At 43.6% G+C, this 14102-nt stretch overlaps 1 protein-coding gene across 3 annotated transcripts in view; it reads right to left on the reverse strand.

The window, feature by feature from the left end:
- LOC140255954 (uncharacterized) overlaps positions 1-14102 on the reverse strand; it is a 189560-nt gene that overhangs the window by 53030 nt on the left and 122428 nt on the right. For all 3 annotated transcript variants that reach the window (XR_011904619.1, XM_072343997.1, XM_072343998.1), the window contains exons 17-23: positions 13157-13291; positions 12788-12913; positions 11017-11145; positions 8734-8865; positions 6758-6886; positions 4710-4838; positions 779-907 (exon numbers count right to left, since the gene is read on the reverse strand). Coding sequence is in view for 2 of the 3 variants with exons in the window: in XM_072343997.1 (XP_072200098.1) it covers positions 779-907; positions 4710-4838; positions 6758-6886; positions 8734-8865; positions 11017-11145; positions 12788-12913; positions 13157-13291 (909 nt within the window). In the remaining variant the exon portion in view is untranslated. The remainder of the gene's footprint in view (positions 1-778; positions 908-4709; positions 4839-6757; positions 6887-8733; positions 8866-11016; positions 11146-12787; positions 12914-13156; positions 13292-14102) is intronic.

The raw sequence follows: 14102 nt of genomic DNA on the forward strand, positions 1-14102 counted from the left end.
CCCAGTGGCTTTGTTGGTACTGCAGGAGGTAAAAATGAGGACCACAACTTGCAAACAATTGCACTGGTGTAACACTGCTCCAGGAACAAAATAGTAGAAAGCACAGCCGATGAAGTGAGCAAACTACAACCCACCAAATACCCTTCAGACTTTCTGTTTGCACCTATGGAAAACAAGACTTGGTTCCACCAGCTTCCTCAACACCAAGGAGCAGAGCTGCTGATCCCACAGCTTCCGGCATCTCTCTATACAGTGCTTTTATACCACAATTACTTTTCCAGTGGGCAATTGATCTTGCTATCCACAGCTGTCAGATAACAGTTTACAGTTCATCTAATTTTAAGTTAAACAGTTTACTAATGCCTATTGCAACTGGAACCCATGGGCAGAGCCTATTTCTCTGGCATGTGCCCGATGGACAGATTTTTAGGATGTTAACAGGAGCAAATTCTCCCTCTGTCAAAGCAGCATCTGGGGGATGGCTTTCCCATCCTCACACATTTTTTCTACCTTCAAACATAATATTAAAGAAAAAGGGTATGTCTGACAGTGTCCTCATCATTGATTAAACCAGGGCATTTTCTTTGTCAGCCTCCTTCCTTAAGCCTCATTGGAGCTGGTCTCAAGGCTTTCACTTGTTCTGGATTTAATCTATGTCTGGAAGAAGGCACCATAATGATGTAATCAGTCAAACCCATGGGACTATACAGTAGAGTACAAAAATTGTGTGTCCTTTTATCATCGATGGAGACTTATGGACTTTTCTCCCTGGCCATACCTTCTTGGCAGGTGGCTCCTCTCCAGCCTGGGGTGCAGGCACATGTCCCTGTTACGTGGTCACAGAGTGCTCCGTTGTGACAGTTGCAGGTGTGAGCACAGCCCTGCCCAAACCTGTCCCCTTCGCACGCTGCAATGAGAAGAGTCCCCAGTCAGTGAGCAGTTGCAAATTGCCATCAGTCAACATACTTTTCACAACTTAACAGTGCTTAAGTCCATGCATTAACCACGCCTGACACTAAATAATGTGCCTTAAAAATATGTATCATAGCATATTCTGTGGAGACTTCCACAGAAGGGTAGGATTGCTGGCTTGATGGATCAGCTGTCATCCCCCTGCCCTGCAGAATGCCTTTGTGCTGAACTAATGGTCCAGCAGTACCACCAGCCTGACAGCTTGGGTATTTATTTGCATCCTGGTAAGAGACCTGACAACTTCATTGTTTTCATTGTTCACTTTTCACAGCTGGATGCACCAGCTCACCCAGAGCCTCATTCTTTGGTCAGAGAGGAGTGATATTTCCAACACGTTCAGTTAAGCAGCTGGCTCCCAGGTGAAAGCTTAATACAACCATCTCGCTGCAGTGCTGCTGCCCATGAAGAATGACAATATTAAAATTTCTCTGGTCTCCATTGCTCTGAAGGTTTGAATAGCTCTATTTGGTGGAAAAAAGGCAACCCTACTGCCCTGTTTTCTTGGAACATCCCCTACAGTATGCAGAGCAAGTTGGTGAATTTGGGAGAGCTTCATTGCATGGCTGTGTCTGTATCAAGCAGCTCCCACTCACATGCATGGAGCCGTCAGAGCCTCTCCTCTCTGCAGTACTGCTGGTATGTGCTATAGGGACAAGAACAGATCTTGGAGCCAGAAAAGTGTCCTTCACTCCCTGAATAGGACATCTCTCAGGATCACACCCAAACTATCTCTTTCCACCAGAACCTCTGTGCTTCTGGGGGTGCCAGCTGGCAATGCACGATGGAGTGCTGCAGGAAGAAACATCCCTGGGGACAGGATGGAGGAGTGAAATCATCTTGACCGTGAGAGTGTGTTTGGTTGACAGTATCTGACCCATTCACAGCCCTTCTCTTCCCATTTGAGAACTTCCAGCTTCCAGACATGGTTCTCACAGACACCATTTCTCACAGGGCTTCTCAACGATTCATTTTTTCACATCACCTGGACCCCATCCACTATAAAACCACAAGAAAGAGCAGGAGCGCAGTCCCATCACAGTCAAAGATTGTTCTGCAAATGCGGCCCGACTGCCAAGTTCAAGTTGATGGGTTCAGCCCATCGTACAGAACTTTGGCTCGGTTTTGGGAGCAGAACTAAACATTTCCACAATACAGACCAGAACTATGTCACAACCAAGCCAAAGGAAAAACCAGCTCATAACCATGTCCCCTGACTGGTTACTAGTGGTTTGAGTGAGGGTTTTGGGGCATATGTGCTAAGCTCTTGTTATATTTACCAAGGAGACAAAAGAGTTTTCTAGTGAAAACTGTAGTTTTCAAACAGAAATTTCTGGAGAAGAAAACTTTAAGTATTCTACGGGGTGCACACAAACTTCTTTTAGCTTCTCTGTAGGGCAATCCTAGTTATCAAACCACTTTTCTGAAGAACAAGATAAGTGATATGTTGCAGTTATTTTCACACAGTTCCTCAACTGAGTGTATGAATATCCCTGGGGCTTTTTCTCCTCTCTTTATGATGAGTGCAAAAGAAAGAAGCATCAGCGAGGTTTAAATTATTACATTTCTCCCTGCTTCAACGTTTTCCTCTCAGTGCCTTTCCTCCATGAAAGGAGAAATTATTCATTCAAAGTCTTTAAAATCTGCTTTTACATGCAGAGAGAGAAACACATGAAACTGGAAGCCAAAACATTCAGTCTGGAAGTCAACATCCATCAAAAGCGTAGGGGAGCATGGGGAAAAGGATGCGCTCTAAGGCTCAATGTGGTGCCCAGAAGATTGGATTTCATACAGCTTCCGTGGATTATGCTCCCAAAAATGATGTTAAAATATCAGGAAGTTTGCAAAATCAAGTGCTCACATACTACGAAATGTCACAGCTCTGGTTATCAGTGCCTCTGAGCAGAGACTCTGGAAGAACCAATCTTTCTGTATTCTTTATCTATAAAACAAATGTGGTCTCTGTTCACTATAAGGGAAACTTCTTGTGAAGGTCCTGGGGAGCTGCAGCTGCTTCTGAAAGAGGCATTTTTGGTACTAAAAGCAGGGCAGAATGCCTTTGCTTAGTGTTCATACATACAATGACACCACTTTGTTGTTGTTCCTTCTCTTTTTTTGGAGGTCACAAAATTTGGATGAGCCTGTATGCAGGAAATTACATCTCTGGCACAAAAAGATGCCAAGCGTCAAGTCATCACTTCTATATCTTTGTGGCACCATGACACTCAACAGAGCAGTTCGGTTCTTCTCAAAGGTTGGTAATATATCTAGAACTCTCTCTTGGATTCCTAAAATATCTCAGGTGGACACTCATGAAAAAATACAATTGCCAAACACAGCTGTAAGAGGAGGGAGAGCTTGCTTGGGAGATTTCATCCCAAATTATTATAACTCATTTATAAGCAACTGCAAAACATGTTCTTGTAATGGAAAGTGTTGGGCAGCTTTAACAAAAGGCATTACTGTCCATATCCCCTGTAATTAGATATAGTGTATAAAACTCACTGCATGGCCACCTCAAGATCAATTCAAATACCATGATGTCAAAATTATTCCTCAGTATCCTCCAGCACATTGCCTGCAATCTGATTACTTGAAAACAAATGACAATCTCCCAGCTGCCAGAGCTGGCAAGCCCCAGGATAGAGCAGGGTGGATATCAACACCAGGCAGGTACAGGGAGGAGTGTACAACCAGGTGACCTGAAAAGGGGCACAGCCATCTATTTTAGTAATAACTGCTGTAGTGTGAGGTGCTACCAGATAGTGTTTAAGTCAGAATGGAGATGCATCATGCAGCCAAGGAAAGAGTAGGATGCTACACCACACCACTGGCTGACCTTGCTCTTCTACTCATAGACAGAAGAGACCTTGCAGGATTTGCAATCTTAAACCAAAGGAGAAATAAATTAGCTAGCACAAAAGGGCTTTAATGACAGCAGTGCAAATGGATAGATAGTTTCTAGGGGCCACAAGGCTGCTGACAATGAGATGTATTTCCTAATTGAATTTAATGAAATATGAAGGGAGAAGGCTTTCGATGTCTAGGATAGCCCAAAGAACTGGGTAGGGCCTAAGGGACAGACTGCTGGATCAAAAAGGCCAGGGACCTTATGGGAGAAATCATTTTGGGGGACAAATTGGGTGGTGGAGGACAAATGAGGGAAAGATGCCAGGAGCAAATGCAGCCCGCTAGTAGGGCTGAATATATTGCAATGGAGAGTCAGACTGCTTCAATGCAAGTATCATTTCTCTCTAAGTTAAACATATTTTCTATTGCAGAAATCTGCAGCCTACTGATTAAAGAAATCTTGGAAATAAGCATTTTTTATCAGCAAAAGTTGGGTCCATGTACATTGCTGCTTCAGACTGCAGCTCTACAGCACAGTGCTCAGAAAGCAGTTGTGTTTTCAAAAGGAAGTACAGACCATGGCATCATCCTGAGGTGAAACTAGGAAATTAATTGAGAAGTTAACACCTGAAAATACTTGTAATGCCATGTAGCTAAAGAAAATAGTATCATTTCCTATGAAATTTGGTGACTAATTTCTCAGAATAGCCAATTTTATATAGTATACACACAGACATACAGAAAAGTCTTATTAATCCCAACACTGTGGGATAACCTGTACATATGAAAACACAAGAAGCTGACATTTAAAAGATGATCCATCTAATGTATGTGCCACCCTGTAGCCCCCAGACCCACACCCAGCAGGGCCCAGCAGTCTCGGTACATACGCTGCTCGCAGGTCTCGCCCCTCCAGCCTGGGAGGCAGCTACAGGTCCCCAGGACATGGTCACAGCCTGCAGCGTTCTTGCAGTTGCACACCTGGTGGCAGTCAAGCCCAAAAAATCCTTCTGGGCAAGCTGAAAATGTAAAACAACCGTTTTTTAGCATTTTAGCAAAGCTCTGACACCTCTGCCGCAGGCAGGGCCACCAACCTCCCCATTTAATACCAGACCAGGTGGCCCAGGGCCCCATCCAGCCTGGACTTGAACACTTTCAGGGATGGGGCATCCACAGCCTCTCTAGGCAGCTGTTCCATCATCTCACCACTCTCATAGTAAAGAACTTCCCTGACATCCAACCTAAATCTTCCCACCAACTTAAATCCATTTCCCTTTGTCCTGCTATTATCTACCCTTTCAAAGAGTTAGGTACTAAAACATTGCCATCTCCTAAGCCTTTAAAGTTAGAAGGATGCAAAATTGTCATGTTCAGTGTTTCTGTGATGATGGAAAAGCCTTCCCAGCTCTGGGACGAAGCACCAGCGGTTTGCTGGGAGTGTGAGGCAACTTGGCAGCTCCAGTCTGCATCTCTGCATCCTCACACAGGCTTGGCCCATGTGGGTGGATTGTCAAGAACACAGCAAAAAGCACATCCCTGCCAAAAGGAAGCCAAGCCACTAAAAACAGCAGTGCTACAGCTCCTGGGAGAAGAAGTGCCGGAAAGCTGTACCAAGGGCAAACCACCCACACATTTTCTTCCATTTTCATTTTTCTTGGAACCAAACTAACTGTTCCGGCTGTAATTTTTCTATGTGAAAAGGTAAAACAGATCAGTGCAGAGCAAACACTCAGCCTGCCCGGAAGAAAATGTGGGAAACGGGGGTTAATGGCAGCTACAAGGTCATGAGCAGCAGGCACAAAATTCGACTTTCCCTCTACAGTCTTTCAACAGTTCAACAGGATATGCCCAAACTGACTGATTCGGAAACTGGAATTTGGTTGTTTTGTATTTTCTCTCCCAGCTGTATCACCCAGGTTCCCCCCTATTCCTCACACCTTCTTTGCAGAAGGATATTCAGCCAGTTAGTCCTCCTTCTGATTCCTGCTGAACAGAACAGAACACAACGCAGACAACAGTACTGCTTTTTCAGTATGGTCACAGTCCAGCAGAGACCAATGCCATTGGTATATCAACAACCAGCTAGTATCTCTCAAGTAGCATAACTTAATATCTAACTAAATGGATTCAAACCAGTTGATTTGGCTTGTCAGCTCCTGATGTCATAACTATGACAACATTGCAAAGGAGTCACGGGGAATGGGAATGGCAGCCCTGTATTCATGCTTTACACAGAATTTCTGTGTTCTACGGCAAAAAATCAACAAAACAAAACAAAAGCTTATGAAAACAGAGTTAAAAGAAATGACTTTTAAAGGGGTCACAATGTAGATATCATGAAATATGTGGCATGCATGTTAACAGAGCTTTGGAAAGAATATTTGTTTAATAGAATAACTCCAGGTAAGAATCAGAGGGAAACACCAAGCCCTGTTTGACACAGCCCATGCTGCTGTGTGAGCAGGGAGGCTGTGCAGCACCTTCCTTGCCAACAGAGGGCAGCAGGGTCCTGCAAGTGCTGCCATTTCCCTCTAATGCTACCTTCATAAATCGGCTGTTAAGGTTTTTGGAATAAAATAATTGTGGCTTTTTATGCAATGATCATCAGTTATAAAACTTTAAATCATTAAGAAGCAACTTTTGGAATGTTTGACTGAGCTGTTCCTGCTGCACCCAAAACTGCATATTTTTATGATCTGCACAAGGACATTACACAGCAGCAGCCTTCCTAAGATGATGCCACAAAGTGCTTCACTACAATGTCCTTAAGAAATCCAGCTTGTCCTTTTTATCTCTGGCAAATTGTCATAGAAGATGACCTGTCAAATTTGTTAAGTTGAAAGGTTATTTGTTCTTAAAGAGCTCCCTTGGGAAGATTGGCCCACAGATGCATGGTTTTTGATGCACAAAAGGATGGGGAGCAGTGCAGGTACATCACCTTTCTCACAGAAGGTCCCAGTCCATCCAGCACCACACGTGCAGGCTCCGCTCACATGGTCACACGCAGCCCCATTCTGGCACTGGCAGCTGTGCATGCAGCTGGGACCAAAGCTTCCCTCAGGACATCCTGCAGTGGGGAATCCAAACCAGATGAGAGGTGAATGGTGGAGCAGAGAGGAATTTTTAGAGACAAAGCAATTCTTACTGCTTGCAAAAGGAGAATTGAGGCATCGAGGTAATGCCCTAAATCTGATATCATTAAATGCTCTCCTTGGGTTTCTTTTGTTAAAAGCCCACTTTTTAGAAAAATGTCAGGGTGTTAAAAGACTGGATTCTACAGAGGAAAAGATATATTGATTGCGAGAGCAGCAAAACCTGCGGCTCCAAACTTTCTGCTTGATGTTCTACCACTGCTAAAATATCCAAGTCCTCTGGGACATTCATTGCCAGGAGGGGAAGGCTCCCAGCCCCACTGCCTCTTTGTGATCCATGTCCTGTGTTTTCCTGCAAATCCTCATTCCCTAGAAAGCCGGAGAAAATATGGAACGTGGTGGCCTCTTGCAGAAAGCTTCATAATTCACTCTTGGGCTCTGCTTTTAAACACGTCACATTCGGGGGAAAGCTTAACACATTACATCTGTGGGACAGATTAATGGTTACATCTCCACAGCAGTTTGTGTTCAGAGTTTGAAAAGATTTGCATGGTAACGCTGTATCTGAAGGAAAGGGCAGAGCTTGAGAATGAAAATAACTTCTTCCAGCCTTACAGGAAAATCAGTCAAGAGCAGGGCCAGTTGCCTAACTGATGTCAGATATTTTGGACAATCTGAAGTATAGAGATGCCTGGGCATCATATATACATAATTAAAGTGGAACAAAATGCAGACTGAAGAAAACAGCAAATCTATAGAGGGAATGTCAGGGGATACCAAAAGCTTTGTCAGAAGCAACGGCTTCCCTGCTTGCCTTGCCTCTGTCAGAGAAGACAAAGACCAGCTATTTGGCTGCTTCCTATTTGCAGAGGTGGCATTTTGAGAGAGGTCAAGAGAGGAGGACAAGTGGAGCTGGCAGCAATGGCCTTCCTATAGCTGTCCTTCCATTCCCTCTGGACCAACAGCAACAAGAGCCCTAAGATGCACTTAGGAGTGTTTTTTCAATTTGGGTCACTACTCCAGATTAATTGTTTTGACATTTCTGTGTGACACCAGCAGATAATTCTGCCTGCACTACTGAGATTCTGGTGGCTGGATCTGTGCTACTGCAAGACTGTTTAATAGATAAAATCTTCATTGTATTCAATAGCAACAATAATAACAACAATAACAAAATAGCTTAACTATGCGACTTACTGCCACAAGATGAGCGGGTACCAAAAGTTTGCATGGAATCAAAAAAGGAAATAGGCACATTAGTTGGAAGAAAATACCAAACCGTATTAAATATACACATATTACTCCTGTTTTAAGAAACTTCCAAATGACAAATTGATGAAGCCTGGGAAAACATATCAGAAATCCTTGATATTACTGTTTTTATCCTCTCCGGACATCTACTATTGGCCCCTGCTGGAGATGGATTGGTGGAGGTCCTGGCTTGCTGGTAAGAACGTAGGACATTTTTGTTGTTAATTAATGGAGGATCCTAAATCTTCTTGATGCTGCATCTGTTATGCCCACATGAAACATTTCTATATGCCTGATCTTAAAGAGTATTTATGAAGATGTGCATACCTACAACTGAATAAATAGAACCAATATGGAAAATCTTATGCTACACACCAAGTACACATCAATCTTATTACTCACATTAAATCTTAAGGTTCAAAACAGCCATTTAGGCCTAAAAATAGTTTGTCTGGAATACAAACTAGTGACAGCATAAGACCCTGCTGAAACCCAGCAGGTGTCTGCAAGGAGGACAAATTCCTGCTCCTTGCTTTTCCAAATTCCCTTTGTTGACAGAAGCGTGACTCACTCTGCTCGCAGTGTTTCCCAGTGAATCCTGGCTCACAGAAGCAGGACCCGGTGACAGGATCGCAGCTCCCATCACTGTTATTGCAGGCACAGAAGTTTTTGCAGTGCTGTCCCCAATGGCCGCTATTGCAGGCTGCAATGCAAAGCAGTGTTTATGTTGAGAACGAGCTCTGAGCTCGGCTGATGGATGATTTCACTTATAAATAAGAGAGCAGAAAGAATGCAAAATATGCACAGAGACTTCCATAGGGATAAAATATGAACTATTAAGTGACATGGCAAAAATCTGCATAACAGGGATTAGCTGGTGGTACAACATGTAACTTGTTAGCAACCAGCCACCTGCAGAAGTCATGAGTGAGAAAGCAGCTTCTCCCCCTCCTGAAAGCTGGGTGTCTTTCTGTCTTTGTCAAGGACAGGACTCAACAGAAGTGTGACTGGATGAGATTGGCTGTCGTGTGTTAGGCAGGGATTCAGACTTCAAATAATCTAATAGCTGGCTTTCTGGCCTTGAAATGACAGAAGAAAATGGGAGCCTCAGAAGTGTGCTGTCTCTGAAAATCAAGCTTCTTTCAGGTGTGTACGAAAGGCTCGAGTGCCTGGTGTTAGAATACCCGCATTTGACTTTTGGCAAGACAGATAAGGATTCCTCATTTCTGTGCAGAGGGATATTTTTATTTTAGTACAAACTGTTTACTGAATGGGAGGGGAGCAGAGACGGGCGAAGTCCTAAAAGAAATACACATGCTTCTTTTCCCTTCTACTGAGAAACGTGTTTTATCTCTCTATCTCTATACGAGTGCTTGAACTCTTCTGAAACTCAACGAAAACAAAATCAAAATAAACAAGAAGGATCTCTGTACTCGAGAATTTACAGGGAAAGGGGGAAAAGAAAGCTCAGCTTCGTGGGATCGCCTGCATTGTCTGGAGAGTTTCTGCAGAAAGTTGTAGCAGAGTTTCAAACGGTTGCAAATCACCCTGAAGCAGTTTTTCTCTCCCAGCAGTGTGTTGACAGTGGCTGCTGGAAAAGAAAAACATCCCTTGCTTTAAGACAAGCACAGCTAAAACTGGAAGCATGACTAAGATTTCTTTTCAAAATACAGGGAGATGAAACGTGGACGTAGAGAAACCTCGGCGTCTTTGTTAAGGCATCGCTCCGCTTTCATTCTGAAAATCATATAACACGATTATGACAGCGTGCCACAGTCAAAGCACAGCATCTCCTTCCTTTCATGTAAGAGTAAGGATGAATATGTCAATTAGGACCAGAAAAAACGGTTTTGGAGCTGAATATCTGTTTCATGCCCAGGCTGCAATAACTGAAGAGTTGCCTTACAGAGAGGTTTCTGCAGAACAACTTTTGTCAGAGCTCTTCCCAAACAGAAATAAAAGCTTTTCTTCGCCGTGGTCACATAATCCTTCAAACAGCCTGAGGATTTCTGGGAAGTGATCTAAATGGCTCCATGTGTCTCTAACTGGTTGGACTTAAAATTCACACATTGGAGAAGGCTTCAGATTCTCCCAGAATTTTCTTCAGCATCAGGCCTGAGAAGCCAGATCCAAATCTTATTGCTGTCAACACTTGCAATTAATTGGTACGAATTTCAGGTTTAGAGAGAGCTTTGTGCTCTCTTGGAATTTTGCAAGAGGGACAGTAACAAATCAAGCAGAAAATCTATAAAAGGAACAAAAGGAGAGAATCAATCAGAGTAGGTTGACATTCAGTTGGTGCTGTCCAAAAAGGGCACATCTGGGCTCTTACACTGCCACCTATGCAGAGAGAGCTACACTAAAGGCAACAGACGGATGTGCTTCTCTTCCAGATAACAGAGCTTCTCCCAGTATTTGTATGCACAAGTTAGGGGTGACCTTAAGACACAAGACTGTACACGTCACTCACTTGTTGGATAAATCTCCCCTAAACAATATGAAAAATGGAGAACTAATCTTTAAACTAATATGTGCTGGAATTGAAAAACACAACTGTCAGTCAAAGTGCTGACAGTGAGCGAAGGGATCCACAGTGTTGAAACAAGAGCTTATATCAATACTTGGTGCTTCATCAGCCATCTATTTCAACACTTTGAACCTAGATAATTAAGGATTATATCCACCCAGGCAGTGCAAACCCATAAATACATCATTTCAGGAGCAATAAGATTAGCTGCAAGTATATTTTTTAAAATGTAATAGGATAAGAACAAACAGAGCTGGCTCTTACAGTAGCAGATGAATCTCTGTGAGATATCAAATGTGATGGATAGCAAGTCTGTGTTTGACTTACGGTATTTGCAGTCATGGCCAGTCCAGCCAGGGGGACATGTGCACTCCCCGGTGATGTGGTGACACAGAGCATCATTGCTGCAGCTGCATTGCAGCTGGCAGTTTTGTCCATAGTATCCAACAGGGCACTCTGAAAACATAGGAGCAGACTGCAGTTTCACCTAGATAATAATTCAGGCACAGATCTTTTCGAACAAGACAGCAACAGCTTGTCCCCTCAAACATGCACTAACTGAATCCAGGAAGCAAAATGGTGAAATGAAGGAAGCATCTGCAAACTGTGTACTGAGTGGCTAGGGCTGAATCCTGTGAGAGGAACAGTTTTGCCTTTTGGATACTTCTGCCCATCAGTATCAGCCAGAGGAGAAATCTTCTCCAAAACAGTGGGTGATTTTGTGACAGAGAAGGAGAGAACACGTACCAGCACTGAAGCCTTGTGTGAAGCACTCTATCCTGAGTCTGTCTGCCCTGGCAGCTTCAACACACTCAGCTGGGGAAGGAGCTGTGCTCCAGCAGCATAGACTGGGACCCTGAGTGTACTCTCATGATCTGTGGTGGGTCTACACAGACAGTGCTGATATCACTCTTTGTCCTCACACTTTAATACAGAATTAGTGCAGTCAAATAGCATTGATGCCTACATAACTCCTGGGGTCAGTTGCTCAGAACCTCTCACCAAGCAATCCAAACTACAATGCAAATATGGTTACTAAATACTGCCTTTCTGACTAAATATGGCTTTAATTATAACATCAATTTGGGATGTAGTTTAGCCTTTCTTTAGCATTTATCTGTTACCTGCCTCTGTCTGAGAAACATAGTGAAACCTGAACTGGGGAACATCTCAGGCAGCAGAGTGCTTTATTTTGGGTCAGTGTCCCTAATGCCACAAACACCTCACAGAGCAGAAGGAAGGCAGAATCCACACTGGAAGCTGAATTTTCACCCTGGTATCATATTATCTCTGTGGACTGAAAGTGCTTTCAAGGGAAATCTTCTGAAAGAGCCAACAGAAACCTACAGTGCAGCATGCAGGAATACATCTAAAGGCAGACACAAAGGTTCTCTTCCACCTTGCCTTGCATGTCTGTTTTTTGGTTTGGTTTCTGATCCAGTAACACTGGGAGCATTTGGGTATATCTGAAAAATGAATTTCCACTCTCAGCCAAGGAAAACCTAAACTGAGACTCAGGAGAAGAGGGCGGTATTTGTATTTCCGCTGGGCTGGCTGCAGAAGATGCTTTGAAGAGCTGTATTTCTAGCTGGTATGACTAGCATCTTGTTTTTCACACTGAGCTCCACCTCCCATGCAAACAGCAGAGGGGTATCCCCTGGCCCCTTGGCAGTGCAACGTCCTGGAGAATTTATTCACCCCTTTATCAGTTTCCCAGAGTAATGCATTTCTTTTTGTTTCCCTCATTGATTCCAAGTCCTATTCTGATTAGACCAAGTGACCTCCAGATGTATCTTCCAACCTGAACCACACACCAAATCTCTGCAAGAGCTCCAAGGGTGCACTTTGTGCACCCAGACCAGCATACAAATCACTGTTATTAACTGGAGTCGTGAGGACAGGGTAGGATAACTGTATGGTGCTCCCTTTTTATGAGAAATCCCACTGAGTGGATGCCATAAGTTCTTCACCAAGACTCATCCTTTACCTGTACTTCAAGGTACATTGTGTTGCAGCAGTTTTGGTGGAAAATGCCATAATCCAGCTCCTCACCCTACCAAAGCAAAGCACTCCCTACTTATCCCCACACAGAACATACCTCTCTCACAATTGGCACCGGTTTTCCCAGCTGGGCAGATACAACGCCCAGTCTCTGGGTCACAGGGTGCTCCCCCGCAGCTGCAGCTCTGCCTGCAGTCCACTCCAAAACTCCCAGGCTGGCAAGCTGTCCAGAGGAAACCCAAACAGCTGATTAATACAGCAAAGCATTTGAAAGATAACAACATTCACCATTTACAATAATTTTAAACAGAGCAGTGCTGGCACAGTGAGCTATGTCAGCATCAATGTCTTGTTCTAACAACAACTGTACTTTTTTATCTGCAGCTTCTGCATCTGAACATAAGGTGCACAGTAAGTTTTCCCCCCTAGTGTGTATCTCTCAGGGAAACATGCAGTGAGTACCTACAGGAGTGGCATTTTTCTCCATGGAAACCAGGTGGGCACGGATGCTTGCAGGCTCCTGTCTCGTGGTCACACAAAACGTCGGTGGAACAGTTGCACCTCAGTTTGCAACCAGCCCCATAAAAGCCAGGTGTGCATGCTGAAAAATGCAAGTAAAGGCAAGGCGTGTGTGAGGAAATGGAAGAGGTGAAGAAACTTAACAGAAGTCAGAACAATAATTAGCAGAACTTGACACAAAAATCTACTGTAACATGTATTTCAGAGGTATTGCTAATGAAATGGAAGCAACAATTAAACACATGCACATGCACTGCAAAGAAGTAATCATTCAAATGCAACCCAGAAACAGAATGTGAGTACTTGAGGCTATACTTGACTACTAGGATATGAAATATCATCACTCCTATTCTTCACCAAACTCCCAGAAGCAGTGCCATGAATCTGATGTGTTACTGTGTGCCCAGGGAGGAATTGTGAGGGAGAATATTGCTTTTCTCCAGTGCTGCCTACAGAGACATACAAACAGGAATGCAGAACACAATTCTCTCTGAACTATGCACAAAACAACACAGAATAAGCTAAATTCAAAGACCTGGAAAGCTAAAGGGAAAGCAATATTAGAGAAACTATTTACAAATGATCCTGCTTGCATAAAACACAGTTTTTGCCACTTAAAGAGCAAAAGTGAAACCTCCCCCAGTCTTTATCATTTAGGGTTGTAATACAGTTCGGTTTCTAGATTTCTGTTGTCATTTCATCAGGCTAAAAAGCAGCACTGTTGCACTGCATTCCCAACACTGTCCCTGCAGGCTCTGTGATATCAGGCACTCACAGAGCCCACAATATGAAAAATCAGAGACAAAATAATTAGTGGAATATGAATTTACCATTAGCAACAGCACAATAAAGCATGTGGGAGGAGGAACAAGGAATGCGGACAGGACAAAGGA

This window comes from Excalfactoria chinensis, chromosome 9 (assembly GCF_039878825.1).
Source record: "Excalfactoria chinensis isolate bCotChi1 chromosome 9, bCotChi1.hap2, whole genome shotgun sequence".
Lineage (NCBI taxonomy): Eukaryota > Metazoa > Chordata > Aves > Galliformes > Phasianidae > Excalfactoria > Excalfactoria chinensis.